Raw genomic sequence first — 26,037 nt, 5'->3', positions numbered from 1 at the left:
TATATTTTTTAATATATTCATATATTCAAAGCGTCCCTGGCTTGTTTAGTCCACCTACAGTTTAGCAGAAGTTTTAACACCCACTGCTATAACACTACCTACAATTGTTTGTGTTTGATTTCTGGACAAGTTTCTCGAGTCTCCTGCAATGCAAGATGTCTATGTACAAATTCTTGTGTTGTCATTTATAGGTAATATGCGTGCCACTTGGAAGATTTTCACCCAGTTCCTGAGCCCTGCGACAGGCAGGCAGTCAGGAAGGCTTCCACTTCTGGGGATGGGCAGGAAGGGAGGTTTCTGATTCACCTGGTAACAACTGTGGTTCCATTTGTAGCTCTGGGACTTGTGTCTCACAGCATTGCGCACTTAAGCGCCAACAAGCAAGCAGATCGATGAATGTCGGCTTACTTGTGCAGCATTCTTTCCACACCACTGAAATATGCTGCTAGGACAAGATTTTTTTTATTGGAAGAAAGGTGCCTCCCTAAAATAATGGGTAGAAGAAGGAAGAAAAATAAGGCAAACCAAATGGGATAAAGAAATTTAAAGGATCCTTGATGGATTCTGCCTCTTGTACTGTAATATTTGCAATTGAAAGGCCAGATATCACCATGCCTCAGCCCTGTTGCAGACTGTCCCCTATAAAGATGGTGACCATGCATGCAATGCATGGTGTTGCAGCAAATGCAGCCTTTGGTGATGTGCTGTTACTTTAAAGGAGTGATGATTCTTAATTAGCAGTGGGGTGTTAATGTTTCAATCCTCAAACCAGTGTGACTAATTTTGGTTTCAAAAGAAATAAAAAGCAAGTAACATTCCTAGCACCATTTTTGAATGTGGACAAGCTATGAAAAGAAATCCAACATCTGCACTAGCTGCTTCTCCTTAACCCACCCACCCAAATCCAAAACATGGATCTAGTGGATAAGGGACTGATTCATTGAACCATATGAACCAGATTCAAACAGGTCCTGTGTGAACTTTTTCAAAATGCCTTTTCTTTTGATTATGGTTTTAATGTTAGGCAGAATATCAAAAACCGCGTAGGAGTTGGCAGAGACCAGGTTAAACAGTTGACCTGAATTTGGGAATCTGCCATTTGTTAAATTCATGCCTGTCAAGAGAAAAGCAAGTAAAGTACTTCTGGGTGACTCACCCTAATGTGTCAAGGGGTCGTAAATGGTCTGATTCTGATAGAAAATATTTTGCTACTTAATGTTTTTTTTCACTGATATGATTTATTTCTTTGTTATGATTTATTTCTTTGAATTGCTTCTTGGAGAATACATGGGCTACTCACTGTTCTTTTCCTAGTATTTGAAGCAAGCGTGCTAAACCTATTTATGGACAAATATATTGCCTGTTACAAATGGCTGCTATGCTCTACTAGAGGAAAAATTTCTGATCCTGATAACAAAACAGTGGACTTGTGTCAATTTTACCCAAGGACAAGATTGAATTTAGCTGTGACCTACTCTTGCATTTTGGCAAGCTACTGTGTTTGATGTGCAAAGTTAACTTGAATAAAATAATGTAGGTCTGCCAAGCTACTGTACCCTAACTTGATGTTTTTAGAGAAGGAAAAATGAAAATTGGAAGGAAAGTACCTTGTAATGAAATTTTGGAAATTGATTTTAAGATAAAGAATATTATTTGTTCAAGATACGTGAAAATGTATGGGCTAAAATGTGAAGAAGGAATCTTGTCCTCTCTAGGTTGAGACACAGCATTTGTTTTTATTTCTGCTGTTTAGGATGAATGCACGAAAATGCAGCCTGAGATGGAGGGAATTGACCTACAGCTGGAAGGGGAAGACAGTGCAGATGTAAGTGACCTTATTTTCTGTGTACTTTAAACAAAAGTAATATTTTAATTCTAATATTTTTCTCTTTTAGAAAAGAGTGGAACTCTCAGCAAATATGTACATGCCAAATGCTGGTATTATTATTTTGGAATTATACACAAAGTTTACTCCGACCTGCCCATGGAGAATGCAAACTTTAGTCATTGGACTCTGTAACTTTAATTTGTGGAAATTTGTGCCTTGGTGTATTATAAGCTGTGTACTGTGATGTCTTGCAAGTAGAGACAAGTTGAGATCCTTTTTTGAGATCTATACTTTGACATCGTTTCAAATAAGCAGCCCGTGAAGCCACAAATTTTGAAATGAGTAAGCATGTAGTAATATATTCAAATAATTTGAGATCTTTGTTTAACAGGAGAATAACGGTGTAAAGGAAAAGAGGGACTCTGATCCTTTCACAGCCTGTCATGCTCTTAGGCATGCACAGATGTCCAAGGAGTTGATGGAATTGAACAAAGTGCTAGCGCTTAAAGAAGAACTGGCCAGGAAAATGTCTCAGGGTGACTGTGAAATGGAACCTGTACACTTGCTGTATCAGGTAAGGGAGAATGCAAAGCTATGTTCTTTGTATTTGGACATAAATATTTTGATTTAACCTTTTACAGAACAAATTGTTTTGTTGTTTTATAGTAAACTTTCTTGTTTGAAAATTTTTCCTTGCCTAATGGAAGTTTTGTTAAAGTACTTATGGTCCTGTTCAGGTAAACATCAAATCCCTTGAGGATCAAGTTTCTGCCCTACAGAAAGAAAAGGAAGACCTGGTGTTGGCATTGCATGGTGCAAAAAAAGATATCAATGCAACGAAGTAGGTCCATTCTCTTGTATGGTGATCTAATAAAAATGGAGGCTTGTATTTCAGCTTTAAACTGAATCAATCCTTATACCCTCTTTAAGCGTTAGCACTTTGTTCGGTTCCATCAACTCTTTGGACATCTGTGCATGCCTTGGAGCATGACAGGCCGTGAAAGGATCAGAATCCCTCTTTTCCTTTACACTGTTCTCCTGTTGAACAAAGATCTCAAGTTATCGAATATATTGCTGCAGGATTCAAAATAGCATTACACTTCCCCCATGAAGAGATTGGACTAACTTCGAAGGACTGCTGATGGGCAGTTTTTTCAGAAGTTAAAGCTGCTTTCTCTTATAGCTAACTCATCTGTGCAAAATGTATTCCAGAAGGCAGTTGGCCTCCTGGGTTAGGTAAAACTTAACAATGGCCAGGGCCAGAGGTCCAAAGATGTGTGGGTTAGGCTGATTGGCCGTATTAAGAAATTGCCCCTTAGTGTCCAGGGATGTGTAGATTAATGGGTGTAATATATGGGGGTAGGGCCTGGGTGGGATTGTTTGGTGCAGACGCAATGGGCCGAAGGGCCTCTTTCTGCACTGTAGGGTTCTATGATTCTAGAAGGTTTGACTGAGTCAGGTGGCTACAAGGATCCAGGATGTCATGAAAGGAGCCTGGTCCTTGACTTGTACCTACACGTGCAAGGTACTTGCTATTTATGTGGTTGAGAACAGGAGTTGTAGGATGGAAAGGAAGCGTTGCAAGAGTTCATTTAGCAGAATGAAAAAAAAGTGGTAGTGATGAGGAACAGTATGGTCAAAGACTAGATCTGTAGTGGAATTCTAAAGGTTGTATATCTACCTGATGTCAAAGTTCTTGTGGCTGGAGATGAACTGGGGTGGTGGGGGTGCGCACGCTAAGATGGTAAAAAGAGGGATCCAGTTGTCATGGTTGATTTGAGGAACTCATCACCTGGGTTAAATTGGGAATGACCTACTGAAAGTTTAAAAAAATGGGATGCAAATTAAAATGCAGAACCTCAAAAACATTGGGCCACAATTGTCTGGATTGCTACCTGGGCCATCTGCCAATTGGGATAGGGTCACACAGATTAGAGAACTAAGTATGACTCACATAATAAAAGGGGTTTTAATTCATGGGGTGCTGCATTCTTTCTGGAAAGAAGGACTATCCACTTCAAAATTCTGATCAATGACTGACAAATCATATAACTATTGAGAATTGTGTTTTAAATCTAAACAGAAAAGTTGAAGCAATTGAGTGAGTGCAGATTTAGGCACAGATGAGCAGCATGGGACAAAGTGACAGCTCAACAGTAATAGTAGTAGTGAATGAGGTAGATGCAAAAAAAACTTAAGATGAATGATCCTGGACTAATTAGATGTGAAGAAAGTGGGAGCTGTACCATTGGGACAGTCCTCCTCTGAAACAGTGTAATGTGAATCATAACCAGGGCTTTAAACTAAACAATGTGTGGGAGGATCCACCTGAGGGGAAATTTGGAAAGAAATCGGACAAGGTGGTGATGCAGGGTTATTTAAGAATCAACCACGTTGCTGTGGATCTGGAGTCATGTAGGCCAGACAGGTTAGAGATGGCAGACTTCTTTCCCTTCATGAACTTGATGGGTTTCTATGACATTCATCATTAGAATTTTTGATTCCAAGTGTTCATTGAATTCAAATTTCACCATCTGCCATAGTGAGATATTGAACACTAATCCCTAGGTATTACCCTGAGTCTCTGGATTACTAGTCTAGTGGCAATATTAATGCTCCACTGCCTTATTGGCCATTTGACTCCTTGAACCTGCTCTGCCAATCAGTAAGGTCATGGCTGAACTGATGTGGCCTTGCATCTATTTTGCTGCCTGACCATAACACTTGACAACACAACTTTGAATATATTCAGTCACATAGATTTCACTGGTCACTGGTGAAGAGAATTCCAAATGCCAATGATCCTCCAAAGCAATCCTTCATTTGTCTTAAATGGAGTGAGGTGTTACTCTGAAACTGCTCGCTAGTTTGAGATTCCCTACAAGAGGAAACACCTCTTTAGCATCTACCCTGTCAGGCCCCTCAGTCTTGTGCCTTTAAGATCACCACTGAATTTTCTGAACTTCAATGAGTATAAGCCCAATGCTTAACCTTCTTAAGGCACCCCCTACTTCATAAGACAACCTTCTCATCCTAGGAATCAGCCAAGTGAATCTTCTCTGAACGATCTCTCTGTCCCTGCAAGGTGACAAACTGTGCATAGTACTCTTGAGCTGCCAACATTGCCCTATATAGTTGTAGCCCCAATTTTCTAATTTTATATTCCAACTCCTTTGCAATTAAGCCAACATTTTGTTTGCCATGTGTTAGTCACTGTACCTGCATTCTGACTTTGATTCATGAACAAAGATACCCAGATCCTTCTGTATTCTGCAACCCCTCTCCATTTAAATAAAGTATAGCTTTTCTACCTGCTAATATTGAATATGACACACTTTTCTGTCCTCTTAAGCTATCTCTTTGCAGACTTTTTCCTTTGTTCACAATCAGCAAATCTACAATACCATTTGGTCCCTTCATCCAAGTCCTTACTATAGAGCATAAATAGCAGCACTCCACTAGCCACAGATTGCAGACCTGAAAACGAGCCATTTATCTTGACTGTGTTTCCTGTTAGTGCCCTCACACCACTCCCACTATGTTTGCTGTCATGTAGTACATTTTATGACCCCTTTTATTGAATGCCATTGGAAATCCAAATACACTAAACTGACGAGGTCCATTTTATCCATCTCTTTTCTTGCATCCTCAAAGAGCTCTAAATTTGTCAAACACAATCTCTTTTCTACAAATATCCTGCTGCGAGGAGCTGCATGGTGGCAGTGGCTGGCACTGCTGTCTCACAGCACCAGGGATGCAGGCTTGATTCTCCCTGTGTCTGCATAGGTTTCCTCCTGGGTGCTCTGGTTTCTTCCCATACTCCAAAGCTGTGAGTTTAGGTTGATTGACCGTGCTAAATTGACCTTCCGTGCCAAGGGATTAGCAGGGTAAATGTGAGAGGGCATTGGTGGGATTGTTGTTGGGGTAGACTTGATGGGCTAAATGTCCATCTGCGCTGTAGGGATTCTATAGTGACTACGTTTTCAATTGTGGATTAGGGATGACAAGGATGAGAAAATAATGGTGGGAGTACTTTGGGCTAGTTTTACTAGTGAATAGAGCATTACGTAAGATTTTCTGAGCTTGTAACAAAAGCAAGATAGTAGTCAGGGAGAGTTAAATCTTCCTTTGCCAATTTGATATACCCAATTTGTGTGTGGCCTGGAAGAGTTTGTAGGATGCTTTTTGCAACAGTTTCCTCGATCGGTATTTTGGGGAACCAACTAAAGATGAATCTACTTTAGATCAGGCAACTTTAATGAGTAAATCCAAATAAAAGCTCAAATTTGATAAAGTGAGTGGTAATTAGTATGTTTGGATTTCCAAAAGGTATTTGAGGTTGATCCACAAGACAAGCACTCATGGAGCAGCTGAGTCCCCAAAGCCTGTCCATCATTTACAAGGCATAAGTCAGGAGTGTAATGGAATGGAATACTCCACTAGCCTGGATGAGTGCAACTTCGAGCAACACTCAAGAAACTCGACACAGTCGAGGACAAAATATTTAATCCCTCCGCCACTGAAACAGTGGTTGCAGTGTTCATCAGTGGCAGAGGGTTTAAATATTTTGTCCTCAACTGTGTTGAGTTTCTTGGGGACTATCTGCAGAGAACTCACCAAGGCTTCTTAGCAGCAATTTCTAAACGCACATAACTGTCAACATCTGGAAGGACCATAGCAGCAGATACCTGGAAACAACAACACCTGGCAGTTGCCCTCCAGTCACAAGAAGGATAGCAAGTTCCTTTCCCCAAAGTTCATTAGAGAACCAGATGAGCTTTTATGACAATTAACAATGGTTTCTGGTCGTTATTAAACCTTTCAATTCCTGATTTTTTTTAAACATATTGAGCATTACCCTGGGCCTTTGGATTGCAATATCACTATGCCCCCAACACTCCTAATCTAGATGACAATAAGTAGTCTCAACACCAGGTTAAAGTCCAGCAGGTTTATTTGGCAGCATGAGCTTTTGGAGCATTGCCCCTTATCAGGTGAGTCGAAGGGGCAATGGCCCAAAAGCTCGTGCTGCCAAATAAACCTGTTGTGAGACTACTTACTGTGTCTACCCCTGCCAACTGTACATCATGGCTAATCTAGATGAGTTAGAGTTGATTTTATAACGTATGTATTGATCTGAAGTTGTGCAGTGTTTGAAAAAAAAATTATTCAGCCTATGGCAACTTGTCGTATTCATGAATTGTGTAAAGGCATATTTTTAATAAACGATGGTAACTGAACAAAGGTTCCCCGTGCATTGAGAAAGGGAGACCATCACTTTATGCTGTAAATAAATGTTAATTGTTCAAAGGGGACTAGGTTGTGCTTTGAGATGGTATTTGCATATGTGCTGCTTTTGAGAGCAAATAACATGCATTCTGAATCCAGTTACTAAATGAAATAAATTACAGGCTTTATTTAGCTCTCTAATGTATGTTCACAGGGTCAGTGAGCGCCGACGGAAGCGGCTGCAGGAGTTGGAAGCTGAATTGACGAATCTTAAAAAGAAGTTGATGGAACAGTCGAAAATGCTGAAATTCAAAGAGAGGACAGAAGGGACTGTTGAAAAATTGAATCAAGAAATTCAGGTGCAGTGCAACCTCCTATTTGATGTATGCAGTAGATATGAATTTTCTCAAATTTGAAACAAGTTACAATTTCCATAATTTGGCTTGTTGCTTCTTTCTCATCCTTCATAAAACAATTTCAGCACTGTATTCGAAGTAGAAATAACTACTACAATCCAGCTTATTTCCAGTGCATTTTGTCAATGTTGACAATTTACTGAATTTCTTAAAAAAAAATCAAATCTTGACAGAATCTGTTATACTGTCTATGTATCTTCAGTTGTTCCAAGGATCTCTTTTGAAGGATGACACCTACATTGGCCTTTTCTCTTGCAGGCACTGAAATATCAGCGAGTTCAACTGATGCGACAAATGAAAGAAGAAACCGAGAAGTCTCGTAAATGGAAAGCTGAAAAAGACAAGGAAGTTTTGCAACTTAAAGAGAAAGTGAGGCTACTATTCATGATAGCTAGGGTTTGGTTAAATTGAACATTTGTGATTTTTGTGTTAGAAGTACTTTTAAATTGTTTATCACAACGACCAGCACTTTGTTCCATTCAATAAAGCAGTGGCTGAACTTTTGCATCAAACCCATTGACTGAGCCCCACATCATTTGATTTTGTTTTTCCCCCATGTGCCCCAAAACTAATAATTTCAGTGTTGAATATACTTAGCCACCTTGGGTGGAGAATTCCATGAATGAAGAAGCTTCTCCACGTCTCAGTCCATATGACAGGGCAGATACTACTCATTTCAATACGATCACCCCTCACTTTCTAAATGCTGAGAAATAATCTGGAATCAAATATAGTGAACCTTTTGTGGTATCTGTACAATAGCAAATATGTCCTGTTGGTTGAGAAAACCATACATAGTATTTGTGGTGTTGTATCACCACAATCCTATGGAATTGCAACAATTCCTTACTCCTTGATGTCATTCATTTTACAGAAGGATTGGAATGCATTTCCTAATTTTTTTTTCTGCTAGCATATGATCTGTAAGTTGTGTACATTGGTGTTCAGTTCCCTCGGAATATCAATATTAGTCCCTTGCGGATTTTTTAAAAATAAAACTCTTCCATTCCTTCTAGCAAAATGAGTAACCTTGCATATCCCATCTGCCAACTGGTGTCACCAACTTGATCTATCTTGTCTCCCTCACAATTTAATTTCCTACTTTGTAATGTATCCAAATTTGCTAATGATACAAAATATTGGTCCCTTTCTCTAACTCATTGACAGACTGTAGATAGCTGAGACTTAAGTACTGATACCTGCAGTACTCCACTTGTTGCACACTGAAGCTGAAAATAATTCATTTTGTTATTGATTTTTTTTTTTGTCAATTAGCCAGCTGTCAGTCCATACTAATATCCCCAATTCCATATGTTCTCATTTTGTTTCTTAAAAAATCAAACAAGACTTCTACTATATCAGTATTCAGGCCTTCAGCTATTTAAATCTACATTAATGAGTCAAATGAAGAGGCAGGAATTGTCATCAGGCCTAGATACGTTACAAAGTAGGAAATTAACCTGTGGCTGTGTCCTCAACTTAAGTTAGTGGGTAATGCGTCCGCTGTTTTCTTTAGTTACTCAGTTTGCTACTCCCTCAAAATTCGATATATTTTTCAAATGCAATTTCCTGGATTTTTTTCTTACTGTGATTTTGTTTTTTTGCCCCCAATGCCCTGTTGCACCCCCTGAATAGATTCTAGCATATTCCTTCTATTGATCCCATTTGCCTATTAGTTTGCTTTCTCCCTGCTTCATTGATAATGAGGTTACACTTGCCACTTTACGGTCCACAGGGACCATTCTGGAAGATCAAAGCCAAAGTATCTATTATCCCTGCAGCCATATATTTTAAAATCAGAGGGTGAAGGATAATCCAGTCAAGGGAATTTGGCGGTTTTAGCCCTATTAATTTGTCTACCACTCTTTCTTTATCACCAAGAACTATGTTTAATAATTTTGTTGGTTTCCACAATTTCCATTATGCTCCCTTGTCTCTATAAAGTTTTTTTAAAGCTTATGTATTAGTGTCACAAGTAGGCTTACATTAACACTGCAGTGAACTTACTGTGAAAATCTGGTAGTCGCCACATTCTGGCACCTATTTGGATGCGTGAAGGAGAATTTAGCATAGCTAATACACGTACCCAGCACATCTTTCAAACTATGGGAGGAAACCGGAGCACCTGGAAGAAACCCACATAGACACTGGGAGAATGTGCACCCTCTGCACAGACCGGAACTTGGGTCCCTGCCACTGTGAGGCAGCAGTGCTTTGATCAAGTATATTGTTCTGTATAACCATTATTTCTCTATCTCTAAGGAAGCCAAATTTTACTTTTGCTAATCTTGTCTTTACAAATTTGGAAAATACCTTGCAATATTTAAAGTTTCCTGACCTGTTTAAAGGTGGCATAGTGCATGGGTGCAATGTCCAGATATTACACCTTCTAATAGATTTTTGCCCAGAGTGGCACCTATATTCACTGATCCTGGATGGAAATAATCCACTAAACATTTTTTTTCCCTCAGGATCGAAAAAGACAATATGAGCTGCTGAAACTGGAACGCAGCTATCAGCAGCAAGCAAATGTATTGAGGCGCAAGACTGAAGAGGTGAGCTTGGACAACTTTCTACCATATACTTCAGATTGCAGTTGTAAAGGTAGAGTTAGGGGACCCAAATTCTCTTCAATATAGAAATGTATAGCATTCAAGTATTAATTTTTAAAGTTTTTAATAGTGTTGATTTGGTCAATTAGTTTTGTGTTTGCTGTTGTAGTTTAAGTCCCACTCCAGGATTGTGGTACAGGAGTGTTGTATGTCTTTAGCCTGAGACATATAGTGAAGGTTCAAGTTTCCTAGCTCAGAGATCTAATGAAGAAGGAAAAGGTGTTTATTTGTTCTGATCAACGTTCTAGCTAACAGCATTTAAAACTGTTAAAAGCTAGCTCCTTGTATCACCCACTGTTTAGTTGCCTGCTGCATTTGTTTTTAGAACATGCAGCTGCATGTCATTAGTGAATGTTCGCTGTAAAGTATTTTGAAATGTCCAAAGAATGTGCAAATTTATTTTGTTCACCCTTCATCTCTCCTCCCTGCTGCGTACCTGTGGTTGTCCTCTGGTGACCTTGATCACTGCAGACAGTTTGTTTTCACACATTTGTACCCTGGCTTTCTTTTTCTAAAATCTCCAGTCTGAGTAATCAGAGACCATAAACATAGGAGCAGAAGTAGGCAATTCAGCCCATCGAGTCTGCTTTGATTCAAAGTTTAAAGTCTTTAAAGTTTATTTATTAGTGTCACAAATAGGCTTACATAAACACTGCAATGTAATAACTGTGAAAATCCTCTTGTTGCCACTCTCTGGTGCCTGCTCAGGTACACCGAGGGAGAATTTAGCATGGCCAATGCACCTAACCATAAGAACATAAGAAATAGGAGCAGGAGTAGGCCATCTAGCCCTTCGAGCCTGCCCTGCCATTCAATAAGATCATGGCTGATCTGAAGTGGATCAGTTCCATTTTCCTGCTTTCTCCCCATAACTCTTAATTCCCTTGTCTTTCAGAAATCTATCTACCTGTGACTTAAATATATTCAACAAGGTAGCCTCCACCACTTCAATGGGCAGAGAATTCCAGAGGTTCATCACCCTTTGAGTGAAGAAGTTCCTCCTCAACTCTGTTCTAAACTGCTCCCCACTTATTTTGAGGCTGTGCCCTCTAGTTCTGTTAACCTTTCTAAGCGGGAAGAATCTCTCTACCTCTACCCTACCTAGCCCCTTTACTATCTTGTAAGTCTCTATAAGATTCCCCCCCCCCCCCCCTCCCCTCCCCAGCCTTCTAAACTCTAACGAGTACAGACCCAGTCTATTCAATCTTTCTTCATAAGCTAACCCCCTCATCTCCGGTAAAAGCCTGGTGAACCGTCTCTGTTCTCCCTCTAAGGCCAATATATCCTTTCACAAATAAGGGGACCAAAACTGCAGAGTTTTGTGCAGTTGCAGTCTCACCAGTGCCTTGTAAAGTTGCAGCAAGACCTCCCTGCTTTTATATTCTATCCCCCTCGCGATAAAGGCCAATATTCCATTTGCCTTCTTGATCACCTGCAGACTGAGTTTTTGCGACTTTGTGCACAAGGACCCCCAGGTCCCTCTGCACTGTAGCATGCTGCAGCTTTGCACCCTTTAAATAATAATCCCTCACATTTGCTAACGTTATACTCCTTCTGCCAGGTCCTAGTCCACTCAGCCTATCCAGATCTCTCTGCAGAGTTTCTGCACCCTCTACACAATTCGCTTTTCCACTCATCTTCATGTCATCAGCAAATTTTGTTACCCTACACTCAGCCCCCTCCTCCAGATCATCTGTGTAAATGGTAAACAGTTGAGGCCCCAGCACTGATCCCTGTGGCACTCCACTAGTCACCAACTGCCACCAGAAAAGCAACCATTGATTCCAACTCTCTGCTTCCTGTTTTTAGATGACCAATCCTGAATCCACCTTACCCCCAACTCTGTACCCTAACCTTCTGCAGCAACCTTTTGTGAGGCACCTTATCAACACCTTCTGGAAATCTAAAAACACTTCATCCACCGGTTCCCCTCTGTCTATGGCACTAGTCACAGCTTTGTGGAAATCCCGGCACTAGTCACAGCTTTGTGGAAATCCCGGCACTAGTCACAGCTTTGTGGAAATCCCGGCACTAGTCACAGCTTTGTGGAAATCCCGGCACTAGTCACAGCTTTGTGGAAATCCCGGCACTAGTCACAGCTTTGTGGAAATCCCGGCACTAGTCACAGCTTTGTGGAAATCCCGGCACTAGTCACAGCTTTGTGGAAATCCCGGCACTAGTCACAGCTTTGTGGAAATCCCGGCACTAGTCACAGCTTTGTGGAAATCCCGGCACTAGTCACAGCTTTGTGGAAATCCCGGCACTAGTCACAGCTTTGTGGAAATCCCGGCACTAGTCACAGCTTTGTGGAAATCCCGGCACTAGTCACAGCTTTGTGGAAATCCCGGCACTAGTCACAGCTTTGTGGAAATCCCGGCACTAGTCACAGCATTCAGTCTTGAGAGGAAACCAGAGCATCCGGAAGAAACTTGTATAGATTCCACAAAGACAGTAACTGAAACTGGGAATCGAACCTGGGTCCCAGGGGCCGAGGCAGCTAACCACTGCCGCCATGCCACCCAGTGAGACCATGACTGATCTGATGTGATAATCCTCAACTCCACTTTGTCTTATCCACAACTCTTGATTCTTGCTGATCAAAAATCTGTATATCTCATAATAATCCAACCTCTATAGCCCTCTGCAGTAAAGAATTCCACAGATTCACTATCCTCTGGGACAAAGTTCTTCCTCGTCTGTCTTAAATGGGCAACCTCTTACTGTGATTATGCCTTCTAGTCCTCTACTCTACCACCTGGGAAATAACTATATATGGAGTCAGTTTTACAACACAGAGACTCTATGGTTAATCATGCCTGTGCCAGCATTATGAAAAAGTTTCTGGTTACTATTCTGTCTCTAAAGTCAGGCTTCCCAAATTGTGGATTGCAACCCCACGGACAAGATTTTTAGGTCACTAGGCCTGAGGCAGCAGTGGAAAGCTATGGAATCTCCAGTTGCCCTAGCCACCCAACCTTTGACTCTGAGGTCACATAAAGTCTGTGGCAATAATGTAAGTTCACACTGGGGAGAAAAACCTATTCGGGAAGCATTGCTATGGAGTGCATTCCTTTCATGTTAAGCCCCCACCACAGATATGTCTGCAACCCATTGTGTAACTGCCGAGTAGGAACAGTAAAGAAGGGATTATAATGTCATCCTTTTTAAATACTGCATTAATGCTATAAAGTAGCAAATTTTAAATACTCAAATGAGAAAAAAATTAGATTTAGTGGGAGGAAAGATTAGAAATAAAGCTTCCTAAGCAGTCAGTGGCACTTTTTGCATTTATTCCTCTGAAATTAGTTAGTTACTATGTACTGTGGTTTCTTTCCTTTCTCCTCCAGGCAGCTGCTGCTAACAAGCGCTTGCGTGATGCCCTTCAGAAACAGAAAGATGCTGCTGAAAAACGGAAGGAATCAAGTAGAGGAATGGAAGGGACTGCTGCAAGAGTACAGGTGCAAAGATTATGTTTACCATTTATATAGATGATCTGGAGGAGGGAGCCGAGTATAAGGTGTCGAAATTTGCTGATGACACAAAGATAAGTGGAACAGCAAATTGTGCGGAGAGTGTGGAAAGTCTGCAGAGGGACCTAGATAGGCTGAGCAAGTGGGTGAGGACCTGGCAGATGGAATACAGTGTTGGCAAGTGTGAGGTTATCCACTTTGGTAGGAAGGACTACTTACAGGGCGAAAAGCTGCTGTATGCTACGGTGCAGAGGGACCTGGGGGTCCTTGTGCATGAGTCGCAAAAACCCAGCCTACAGGTGCAGCAGGTGGTCAGGAAGGCAAATGGGATGCTGGCCTTCATAGCAAGGGGGATTGAATATAAAAGTAGGGAGGTCTTGCTGCAACCGTACAGGGCACTGGTGAGGCCGCAGCTGAAGTACTGTGTGCAGTTTTGGTCGCCACACTTGCACAAGGATATTTTGGCCTTGGAGGGAGTGCAGAGGAGGTTCACTAGGCTGATACTGGAGTTGAGGGGGTTGAGCTATGAGGAGAGGCTGAATAAACTAGGCTTGTACTTATTAGAGTTTAGAAGGATGAGGGGAGATCTCATTGAGACGTATAAAATGATGAAAGGGGTGGCTAGGGTAGAGGTGGAGAGGTTGTTCCTGCTCAAAGGACAGCAGGACTAGAGGGCACAGCCTCAAGATGGGGGGAGGGGGGGGAGCTGTTTAGAACGGAGTTGAGGAGGAACTTCTTCACTCAAAGGGTGGTGAATCTCTGGAATTCTCTGCCCGTAGAAGTGGTGGAGGCTACCTCGCTAAATATATTTAAGACGCGGGTAGATAGGTTTTTGGTAGGCAAGGGGATTAAGGGTTATGGGGAGAAAGCGGGAACGTGGAACTGAGCCACTTCAGATCAGCCATGATCTTATTGAATGGTGGGGCAGGCTAGATGGCCTACTCCTCCTATTTATGTTCTTATTAATACTGATATTGCAAAGCATCGTCTATGGATTTGCCTCTTTTAGAAACAGCAACGAACCAGCAAAAAGTTGATTCAGAAGGGGAAATAAATGAGTAATTAGGAATACAAAATATTGATAAATATTGATCTCTTCAAAGCAAAGACTGGAGAAATTATTGTAGAGACTGAGGAAATGGCAGGGACATGAAACAAACTATTGCAATATTTTGTGCTTGTCTTAACAATAGAAGACCTGAGTTACACATGAGAAATGGCAGGTAATCTTGGCACTAAAGTGAGGCAATTAAGGGAATTAATATCAGTTGAGAAAGCATTAGAGAAATTTAAGGGACCTAAATCTCAGGATCTGATGGCCTGCACCCTAGCGTTCTAAAAGTATTGGCTACAAGGCTAATGGAGAGCTGGTCAATTTTCTGAAATGTTGTTGATTCATGAATAATGCCAACAGATTGAAAATTAGTAAATGTAACACGACTATTCCAGAAGGAAGGGAAAGAGAAAACTGGGAACTGCAAGCTAGGCAACCTAACTACAGTAGTTGAGAAATACCAGGATCAATTTAATAAGGCAGTCTTAACAATGCACTTAATTTTGACCATACTATTTCTAATATGATCTTGTGAGGAAAATCATGTTTGAAATATTAGTTGTAGTTCTTTTTTTTGAGGATATCATTATTGGGGTAGATAAAAGGGGAGCCTGTGGATTAGGATTTCCAAAAGGCATTTGATTGGGTATCCCACACCCATTTTTTAAATTCATTTGTGGGACATTGATGTCGCTGACTGGCCACCATTTATTGCCCATACCTTTTTTGAAGGTTTTGGTGAGCTGCTTTCTTGAAATGCTGATACAACTGAGTGGCATGCTAGACCATTTCAGGGGGCATTTGTGTCAACCACATTGCTGTGGCTCTGGTAAGGACAGAAGGTTTCCTTCGCTAAAAGACATTAGTGAACAAGATGGATTTTTCTGACAATCAACAGTGGTTTCAATGGTCAGCAGTAGATTCTTAATTCCAGATATTCTTTTATTGAATTCAAATTCTACCAGCTGTTGCCAGGGCAGGATTTGAACCCGGGTCCCCAGGACATTAGCTGAGTTTCCAGATTATTAATCTAGTGATAATACCACTAGATCATTGTGTCTCCTACAGAATTGGGGTAATATGTTTGCATAGATAGAGGACTGATAAATGAACTAGAAGCAAAGAGTAGGGAAAAGGAGATGATTGAAGCTGACAGACTGACGGGTGGAGTGCTGCAGATATCAGTGCTGGAGCCTCAGATATTTACAAACTTGGGACAAGAAGACAGGATCTAAGTTTGATATGAAACTGAAAGGAAATGTTAAACTATGAGAAGGAAAAAGAAGCTGCAGAGATATAGATCAACAAAGTAGCAAAACATAATGCAGGGAAACAAGGTTAATCACTCCTTGTAAGAATAGAAAGGAGGAATATTTTTTTAAATGCGTGAAACCTGAAAATGTTGATGTTCGAAGGGACATGCTTGCACAAGACAGTTTGCAGACAGCTGCAGCAAGAAATTAAGAAAGCAACTTATACATTTTGCTTTCATTGCAAGGGGATTGGCATACTAGAACAGAGAAATTTTGCTACAATTTTATACAGCACTGTGGGGCCACTATTGGAATACTAGGAACAATGTTATTTCCATATTTAAAGAAGGATGTACTTGCATTGGAAAAGGTGCTGCAAAAGTTCATTACATTGGCCTTTTGATTGAGAGGGGGTGCACTCAACTTGAGTAAATTGGGTCTATGTTCTCAAGTTTAGAAAAATCCAAATGATTTGTCTGTTCAGAGTTTTGTATGTTTGAACACTGAATGTTTGACACAGCTTGGCTATACAACAAATATATGTACATAGTTATGAGCTAACTGCATGCTTCCTTCTAAACTGTTCTGTCCAGTCCACAACTTGCTCTAGTATCTGGTCTTTACATGTTTGGGAACCAGTACTGTTCACCCTATGCTGCATTAATCCTGGCTATGCCAGATATCCTTGTACTACAGCAATCTCATTGAAACATGCACAATTTTGAAGTGGTTTGTCAGAATAGTCAGAGATGGTTTCCCCTGGCTTGAGAATCTGGAATACTGGGCACAGTTTTAGCATAAGGGATTGGTCAATTTGGACTGAAACCAGGAGAAATTTCTTCACTTACTCGAGGCTGTATATCTTTTGGAATTCTTTACCATAAAGGGTTGTGGACATTTATTGAAATTTATATTTTTTTGTCTCATGGACTGTAGGGATTTGAGGAATGTGTGAGCAAATAGAATTGAAGCTGAAGATCAGCCATGATTGTAATGAATGGCAGAGCAAACCTGATGGTCTATGGTTTATTCCTGTTTCCTATTTCTCATTACTTTCACTTTCTGTTTATAGGCCCTATGCTGCAGCTCCAAACAACTTCATGCTTAGATCATTTTGCAATTGGCATGCATTTTGTTCTGTTGCCTTTTGGCTTGGTGGTGTAGTTTTCTACAAATCAAAAATGTGTTTTAAACCCTTGTCCATTGTAGCAGTGATTATTACTTAGAATGCATTGAAAAAGGCCATTATTCTAAATGATTAAATGGGACCCTTCAGGAAAAAGGGGAAATGGTAAGGGAGGTGTTGATTTGATATTACAATTGTTTCAGTGGTTAGAGGCGTAACAGGAGGTAAACAGGTAGCAGGGACTAATTTGAGACTATGGCTGGTATTTACGGCCTCAAGCAAGGCTTGTAAAATCCTGCCTGAGGCCAACAGAATTCCGTTCTGCGAGCCGTGCTCATCCTGATTCCGGGGTGTGCATGCCGGTAAAATTCTGGCCAAGGAGTTAGTGCTAGAATGTATAAATGAAGCGTGTAATAAAGATGATGTGGTTTTATTGAGAGATATTAATTTTTGTAGATTACCTTTACGAAATGTGACAGTAAATTGTTGCAAAACTATCCCAAACAATGTGCCCCAGAATCAACAAGGAGCAGGCCATATTGTATTTAACAAATGAGCAATGAAACCCTAAGGATGTGGTGTTATCTAGTAGTGACCGTAATGTTGTTGAGCTCGAGGTAATATTTGAGAAGACTATGCATGTCTCACTTTACTTGGTGCTGAGCAGCAAACTTGAACTACTGTTGTAACCAATTGAATTATTACAGGAGACCTTGGATCTGTCATGAGTTTTAAGGTGGACGGCTGTAGGAATGGGGCATCTTGGGTTAGGGCTAACTATCCTGATGTGCGCAGCATTTGAGGTTGTCTGTAAATCTTCCCAATTGTTTAACTAGCCTGCTATTATTTGCTGCAGCTTTACAACTACAAGTGTATAGGGGAGAATCACTTGAAATTGCTGAAATAGTGATCATTGATAATGGAACCTCACCCAAGCTAAGAGTTAGTATTGTTAAGGATGAGGAGTAACTGTAGGGAAAATAACAATAGTTAGCCTAATTTCATATAAATTTGTCTGAATACTTTGTATAATCTTGGATCTAAAACTTGTCCTTTGGCATTATAAATTTGGCTATTGCGTGCAGTTCTGGTTGGAAAGGCACCAGAGAAGGTGCAAAAAAACTTTGCAATCATGATGCCTGTCAGCAAAGATTGAACAGAGGCTCTTTTTCTGGACAAGAGAACATAGTTAACTTGTTAGTCTTGAGTATGGTAGATAACCAAAATTAGTCCTAAAACTCAGGAGGAACTTATCTGTCCAGGTATTGGATTTAAACTAGAGATTGCCATGAGGGACAGTTGAAATGAATAGCACAAATTATTGAAGGAGAAGCCAGATGAAGGTAGGATTAGAATTTTCATGCTGCATGGGTTAAAAGAATGAGGGGGAAGTGCAGTTTGTGTGAAGCACAAAGCAGGTGTGGACCAATTGGACAAACAGCCTTTTTTGCACTTTTACATTGCTTATAAAACTGGCTTAATCACTGGACATCAATTTTAAATGCTTTCCTTTTGTTCAATAAAATTAAGTGAGAGGGAAGCACTAAAGGGCAGAGAAGGTCAGAACTAGTGTAATTTCAGAGAAAGGTGAAGCAATTGGCTAGGTGTTGTCTCCTTGGCACAAGTCCCTAGATAATGGTAAGCAGAACTTTGCAAGCTTGATTTTAAGCAGGTTGTGCCTTTGCTGATGGTGCTTGGGTCAGTATTTGATGGTGCATCTTTTTTTCTCTCCTGTAGCATTTGTTTCTCGGTCTTTTGGCTAAGATCAAATGTAGAATCAGCATGCTGTACTTGATTGAAGTCATAAGGTTACATTGTGGCTTCATTTGAAGCCATTTTTAAAAGCGGTATCTTGGCCTTTTGGCTAAGGTGCAAATGAGATTAAGCCTTGGAGGTGCAATGCCTTTTCCAATCAGCTTGGATCATGAAGATCAAGCCCAAGACAGGAGGTGGGACCCCTGTCTTGTCAGCTTGGATCAGGAATGTCTCAACTTGACACTTTGAATTGGACTTTGATTTGATTTGAATTGGATATATAAACAAAAATTTTTGAGGTAATAGCTTTCTAGACCATTTCAGCACATAGTTAAGCATCAGCCTCAATGCTGTAGCTTGGAAGTCAAATGGAAGTTTGTTGGCCTTTTGGTAGGATCTATATCATTTTCTCAATAGATTTTGATAACACTTCAACCGAGTAAGGGAAAAACAGATCTCTGGATAGTACATGCTAAAACTAAGTTTAATAAAAGAAAAGGGTACACTTTAAGACAGACTTTACAGATTCAATCATAATTGGGCTGGTGAGGTTACAAGATTCCTCAAGTTCTTTAGCTGACAGCAATTTTTTAAGAATTCTGCCTTGGGACCGTTGAGTATGTGACTAGTCACTAAAAGATCTTGCTGGAAATCTCTATTTTTTAACCCTGGAGATGCCATTAAAATATCTTGGGTCTGTTAAAATTTAGCAATTGGTTAATTTTGCTGAATTGTTTTAATTGAGTTTTAGCTACCTGTATACACTACACATCAGAAAAACAATAGGTATGCTTGGTGTCTTATTTGACTTTGCACAACAGTCATTCCCAGATCTTGTTTTAAATGTGGTCAGGGCCAGGGCAATGCTAATCTAGCCACAATATCTGATTTAATCTGCTTATACAGGCAGAGCCTTATCGGGGTATGCTTGTACTTCTAGATATACTAACATTTGAGCATAACCCAGCCTTGCTGTAACTATATTTGATTATTAGTTCTTCAGTTAGAACTTAAATTGAGGTCCACTACTTTATCAGCTGTTTCTGGCTGGCAGCTAATTATGCAGTAATTAATTAGTACAGGTTTGTAAAATACTGACGCAAATAAGTGAAAAGGCAAGTTGAGTGGATACAAATAGTTTACAAAGCAATATTGATAGATTAAGTAAGTGGCCAAAAAGTTGACAAATGACATATGAGAAATTCTTCTGTTTTCCCAGAATGAACAGTATTATTTGAACAGTGGAAAACTGCAACACAAAGGGACTTGGGGGTACTTGTGCATAAAATACAAAGCTAACATGGGTGCAGCAGGTCACCAGGAAGACAAATGGGATGTTGGCCCTTACTTCAAGAAAGTTAGAGTATAAGAGTGGGAAGTCTTGCTGCAACTGTATAAGGTACTGGTGAGACCACATCTGGAGTATTGAGAGCAGTTCTGGTCCCTTTATTTAAGGAAAGATGTATTATTTCTTTTAGTTCAGAGAAGGTCCACTAGTTTGATTTCCCCCAGTATGGAGGAGGTCAAACAGGTTGGGACACTATTCGTTGAGATCATCCCTCATTTTTTAAAATTTCTTTGAAACATATAGAATTCTTAAAGGGCTCAACATGATAAATGTTGAGAGGATGTTTCATAAGAACATAAGAAATAGGAGCAGGAGTAGGCCATCTGGCCCTTCGAGCCTGCCCCGCCATTCAATAAGATCATGGCTGATCTGTCCCCTCGTGGCAGAGTCTAGGACCAGAGGGCATAATCTCTAGAATAAAGGGACATCAATTTAAAACTCCAGATGAGGGGAAATTTCTTCTCAGTGGTCAAGAGTCTTTGGAATTCTTTGCCATAATGTTGTGGGGGTAGAGCCATTGTGTATTTATAAGGCTGAGATAGATTTTTGATCAGCAAGGGTTGCAGGGAAAGGGGAGGAAGGTCAGATCAGCTATGATCCCATTGAATGGCAGAGCAGGCTCCAGGGGCCAAGCAGCCTACTCCTGTTCCTATTCCTTATGGTCTTCTAGCACAAAATGGCTTCTTTTGACAGTGTTAACACAGTGACATTTTGACAATGAGTATAACATGAAAATAGTCTATAAATGGTAATGTTACGTGAAATGTCTACTTGCAAGCTAGATCAGGTCAGAATGGCAAATATCCTCACCTGCAGGCTTTTAACCAGATGGGTTTTTTACAACAATCCTGTACCATCTTCATTTTGTTCTAATTTTATTCATATCATTTAAATGCCCAAAGCTGCTGTTGAGGAATTTGAACTTCTGTCTCTGGAATGTTAGTCTGACTGTCTGCATTGCCATTCTACTGTCCCCTAATTTCCTTTCTTTTCCTGATATCTAGAATTGACTTGGAAAATGCTGAAGCAACCGACTGTGGTTAGATGATCAGAACTTTAACATCACTGTCAACCATTATGATTAGCTTTATTGTTGATCAATGCACTGTGTATGCCCACTTAATTTAATACGTACGTACCTTGTGCTTAAACTGTTTTCCTAATACCTGTGTTCCAGAGCTGGCTCGCCAATGAACTGGAAGTACTTGTAAGTATAGAGGAGGCTCGTCGTCACTTGAACTCTCTACTGGATGACAGGAAAATTCTGGCACGCGAGTTGTCCACTCTTGTGGGAAAGAAAGAAGTCCATCATCCACCATCCAAACTCCGGGTAGGTTCTGGCTGCTAAGCAAAAAGGACATACAAGTTGTCCATTTGTTTTACTTCCTATAGATATTATCCTTGTGTTTGGACATGGTCAGAAATTTGAAGGATGTGATGAAGAACTCTATTTTTAAGATTGCAAAAGTATGACATAGAATCTTAGAATTCCTACAGTGCAGAAGGAGGATACTTGGTACATCAAGCCTGCACTGACGACAATCTTAGGCCCTATCCCCACAACCCCATGCATGCACCTTGCTAATTCTCTTGACACCAAGGCTGGAACTCTACCAGCTTGCCCAACATGAAATCGGCAGGGGTGAGGGTTCAACGAGGGGAATCTCTGCTGACTTCGGGTGGGAATTTCCAGTCTCGCCCAAGCAAGGCTGTAAAATCCTGTCCTAAAGGTAATTAAGCATGGCCAAACAACCTAACCCGCACATCTTTTGGAACATCATCTCATTGTGTTCAAACCCAATCTACCCTCCTTTCTGCAAGAGAATAACCATGTAGTAAGTTCAATTAGCAGCATGGTTCATAATTGTGGTATATCTTCATTCTCTGCTTACGAAGTGTTAAACTGTACACTTTTTTGGACAGTTTTTATATGATCTAATATCTTATTCCAAATTAAGAACAGAATATGTTAATGTGTTCATGAACTGGATATAATTGATGTGCTTAAGGGCCTGCAGCATAATTTACATTTTTTCCTCCATTTTGTTTTTTTGATTGCCCTGCCTAAAGTTGGTGACTTTTTATAACTGCTGCCTTTCTCCATTTTCCATATGTTTTTCTTTTTGTTTTTACAGCGCCGAACATTTACATTGACTGAGCTAATGAAAACCACAGAGCAGGATCCATCTTTAAATAAGCAGATTGAGAGTGTGGAGACAGAAATAGAACTCAGGTAGTTGGTGAGGAGTGAAAAGTGGGTTAATATTGGAAACTGTATATAGCATTGTTTTGAGATAAATCTACTGCACTTGATGTACATTTACTGTGTTGATGTTTCAATATTTACAGTATCTATATACAGCATAAGATTAAATTTGAATATTACATGGATTCTGCAGGAGTGTTTGAAAAAAGGTTTCCAACAAATTATATAGGCTACTTGCTAATATCTTCAACTTGTGGATTATCCTTGGGAAAGGGGCTAATCCTTAATTTTTATCCTGTTTTCTAATATTTGAACCTTTTGTATTTATTTTTTCCTTTTCAGTTATTTAATGTATAATGAACATAATTTGGAAATTCTTCCATCATTTCCTCTAGTTATTGCCAGCAGAGTCCTCTCTCTTCCTGTGGTAGGGTTGGAAAGGTCAGCTGTCACCTTGTCATCAGCCATTCAATTTTAGCAATATCTTTTACAGACTGAACTTGGTCATTTCTCCAAGTGGTACTTTTTGTCTGTAAATCTATACCCATATAGAATCATAGAATCCTACAGTGCAGGAGGAGACCATGTGGCCCATTGAGTCTGCACTGACTGCAATCCCACCCAGGTTCTATTCTCATAACCTATGCATTTACCCTAGCTAGTCCCCCTGACATAGGGCAATTTATCATGGCCAATCCACCTAACCCACACATCTTTGGACTGTGGGAGGAAACTGGAGCACCCAGAGGAAACCTGTGCAGACTCCATTTGTCACCCAAACAAGGGTTTGAGCCTGGGTCCCTGGTGCTGTGAGGCAGCAGTGCTAACTAATGCCATTATGCCGCCCATACCATAAACTTTGTACAGCAGCAAGTTTCCTTCAGTCAAACCATTTTGAGCAGATGTATCTTGATCCACCAAAAGGGCATTTGGATATCTTTCTCACTCTTGAAATGAGTTTCCTGCAGTACCTGCTGCAGTGAATAAATCTACCAACAAAAAACCTCAAGTCCAAATCTAAAAAATTGTAACCACAGTGTATTGATTTTATGATTATATAACCTGGCTACAAAAATTACCTGCACCATCTTGGATGGTCAGAGGTAACATATTGGACTCTTTTTTTAAAGATAAGTATTGTCATCGGGGTTTGTGCTTCAAAGTTTTGCCACTTGAGAGGAAGCATTGTTACCACTAATGATAAAACATTAATGGCTGATCTTGTATAGCCAGAGGTAGTTTAATTTTACTCGGCTAAGTTTCAGCTATAGTGTTCTCTGTAGAGCCAAATTTTATATAACTAATCAGTCTCTAGTTGACAGCTTGTCCTTGAGGCACATGTGCCATGGACCATTAAGTGCCATTTTGATATCTAGAAATTGTGGAATTAAGACAGTCTTTTTTAACCCCATTTTCTTTAATCATACCCTCCGCACATTCTCTGATCTAGTTTTTCATGTATGCGATGCATTGAATCAGCATTGCACCATCTGGATTTTTGTGACCATGGGCTTTTGAAGCTAATCAATTTAAGGGAGCTCTGATAAGAATTTGGGTAGTCCAAATTAAAAGTGAAACCAGCCTTTGAGAGATTCTCTTCTGGTGCCTAAACTTTAACCTGGCTATAATGGGGATTCCATAGTCATTGGCTTGAAGCATAAACACTTAGGAAAAGGGAGTTTTGTGCTATTTTATGGGATTGAATAACTACATGTCAACACTATTGTATTCATTTGTTCTTGTTATTTTAGGAGTGCTCAAATTGCTGACCTTCAACAGAAGTTGATGGATGCAGACAATGAGGAAAGGTTGAAACATCGATGGGAAACAATTGCTACTATTGTAGAAGCCAAATGTGGACTAAAATGGCTAATGGGAGAGGTGAGGAATGAATAAAGCTGATCATGCAGTTCCTGCTGTTCAGGCTCTACTAAGCTCCAGCGTGGCAAATGAGAGCAAGCCAACTTGTCACTAAAGTGCAATGCCTGCCATGATGGGAAAGGCAAAAAGTCATAGCACTCCACCTGAAATTGACTCTCTTGCGTGAACAGATAAGGGATATATATCTGTTTGTTTCCACAGGGCATTGTTTTGCCCTAAGACAATTGAAAGAAGCATGAATGTTGTTCTTGTTTATACTTAAAAGAATTTGCACCTCAACCAGCTAATCATTGCCACTCATTTGTCTCCAGTTTCTGACCTTAGTCCTCATTTTGAGCTTTGCAATGCTATCAGCAGCCTAATCTTGTTCATTTCGTTAACAGCTGGCTCTTTGAACATCAAAAGCATATGACACAGCCCAAGCACTAGTATCTAAGCTGTTGTGGGTTCATTGTTAGGGAGAGAGATCTGCCCAACATTCTGCACACTCCACATCCAAAATTTAAGTGTCTAAATTTCTAACCCATGGTGGATATTCTGCTTTCTGATTTTTTTTTTCCCTTGTGTTCTTGATTATAGTTAAAAGAATTTGCACCTCAACCAGCTGATCACTGCCACTCATTGTCTCTCCAGTTTCTGACCCTAGTCCTCATTGAGCTTTGCATGATCCATCTTGGTAACCTTTCTTGACCACTTTATTCTTAAATGTTCTGTTTGCTAAAAATAACCAAAGAGATTAGCTCCAAAACGTGCAACATTGAAGTAGTGATTGTTTTCATGTTAAACAGGGACTTTTTTTTTCAGCTGGTGTCGTGTAAAGTATCGCACAGTAAATTAGAGAGTGATTTCAATCATGCAAAAGCTGATAATGCAGAGTTACAGAAGACATTAATTGAAGAGCAAACACGAATAGCTGAAATGGAAACTGATCATCAGCACCAGCTACTAGATCAAGAACAGACGCACCAGGATAAGGTGAACAGCATGCTATTCTCACATTGATAGAGTTTCCTTTCCCAATTTGAATGTGTAAGTTTGTTAATCCCAGCTTTATCAAATTGTACCCTGGTGCACAAGTTTAACTTTAAACATGTGCATTGACTTGGTGTGCTATTGAAGTAGTAGACCTAGAGGTGTTGAATATTGTATTTCTTCATAAGTTGCAAAAATTGTGGTGGAACAGTAAAAGTTGAGCATATTCCCTGATGTTGGAGAGTAGATCAGTCTTGTTCTGAAGGGCACGGGGCTCAAAGTGGTTGATCTGTGAACTTTTCTAGCCAGCACATGGTGCAAATCTAAGTTTGGTCTTGGGAAATGAAGCTGGCAAGTGAATAAAGTAGCAATGAGGGACCATTTTGGAGATGGTGACTTTTGCGTCACCCCAAAGAATGGGAGTAAAAGTTCTAAATATGGTGACCTCAAATTTTACAAAGTTGAGGAGTGAGGTGATAAGAGTGAAGGAATCAGTGGGAGGCATTTGAAGGTGAGGTTTTACATGCACTGTGTACCCATGTCCCCACAAGGAAAAATGATGGTACTGCCAAATATGGAGCCCCTGGTAATTCAGAAGCATACAGGCTAAGATGAAGCATAAAAGGAAAGCTTATGACAGTCACAAAAGGCTTAACATGGTTGATGGGTGTTTTTTAAAAATGTGAGACAGCTTCCAGTGGTGTTCCACAGGGCTCAGTGTTGGGTCTCTTGCTGTTTGTGTATATTAATTTAGTTATAAATGTGGAGGTATGATTGGTAAATTTGCAGATGACCCAAATTTGCCATGAAGAGGATAATTGTCAACCTCAGAATTCTATCAACATTTGGTTGAGTGGACAGGGAAAAGGCAAATGGCATTCAATCGG

The 26,037-nt window shown here is 40.2% G+C and overlaps 1 protein-coding gene across 1 annotated transcript in view; it reads left to right on the top strand.

Annotated features, from left to right (window-relative positions):
• Positions 1 to 26,037, top strand: part of kif4 (kinesin family member 4) — a 73,726-nt gene that overhangs the window by 26,001 nt on the left and 21,688 nt on the right. The window contains exons 14-24 of the mRNA XM_080187513.1: positions 1,754 to 1,825; positions 2,220 to 2,402; positions 2,566 to 2,669; positions 7,272 to 7,416; positions 7,732 to 7,842; positions 9,945 to 10,028; positions 13,433 to 13,543; positions 21,269 to 21,421; positions 22,227 to 22,324; positions 24,049 to 24,178; positions 24,983 to 25,153. Coding sequence (XP_080043639.1) covers positions 1,754 to 1,825; positions 2,220 to 2,402; positions 2,566 to 2,669; positions 7,272 to 7,416; positions 7,732 to 7,842; positions 9,945 to 10,028; positions 13,433 to 13,543; positions 21,269 to 21,421; positions 22,227 to 22,324; positions 24,049 to 24,178; positions 24,983 to 25,153 — 1,362 coding nt within the window. The remainder of the gene's footprint in view (positions 1 to 1,753; positions 1,826 to 2,219; positions 2,403 to 2,565; positions 2,670 to 7,271; positions 7,417 to 7,731; positions 7,843 to 9,944; positions 10,029 to 13,432; positions 13,544 to 21,268; positions 21,422 to 22,226; positions 22,325 to 24,048; positions 24,179 to 24,982; positions 25,154 to 26,037) is intronic.

Source organism: Carcharhinus amblyrhynchos, chromosome 4 (genome assembly GCF_965287045.1).
Source record: "Carcharhinus amblyrhynchos chromosome 4, sCarAmb.v2.hapA, whole genome shotgun sequence".
In the NCBI taxonomy this organism is placed as follows: Eukaryota; Metazoa; Chordata; class Chondrichthyes; order Carcharhiniformes; family Carcharhinidae; genus Carcharhinus; species Carcharhinus amblyrhynchos.
The sequence above is the reverse complement of the archived record's forward strand: the minus strand, read 5'-3'. Positions and strand labels throughout refer to the sequence as shown.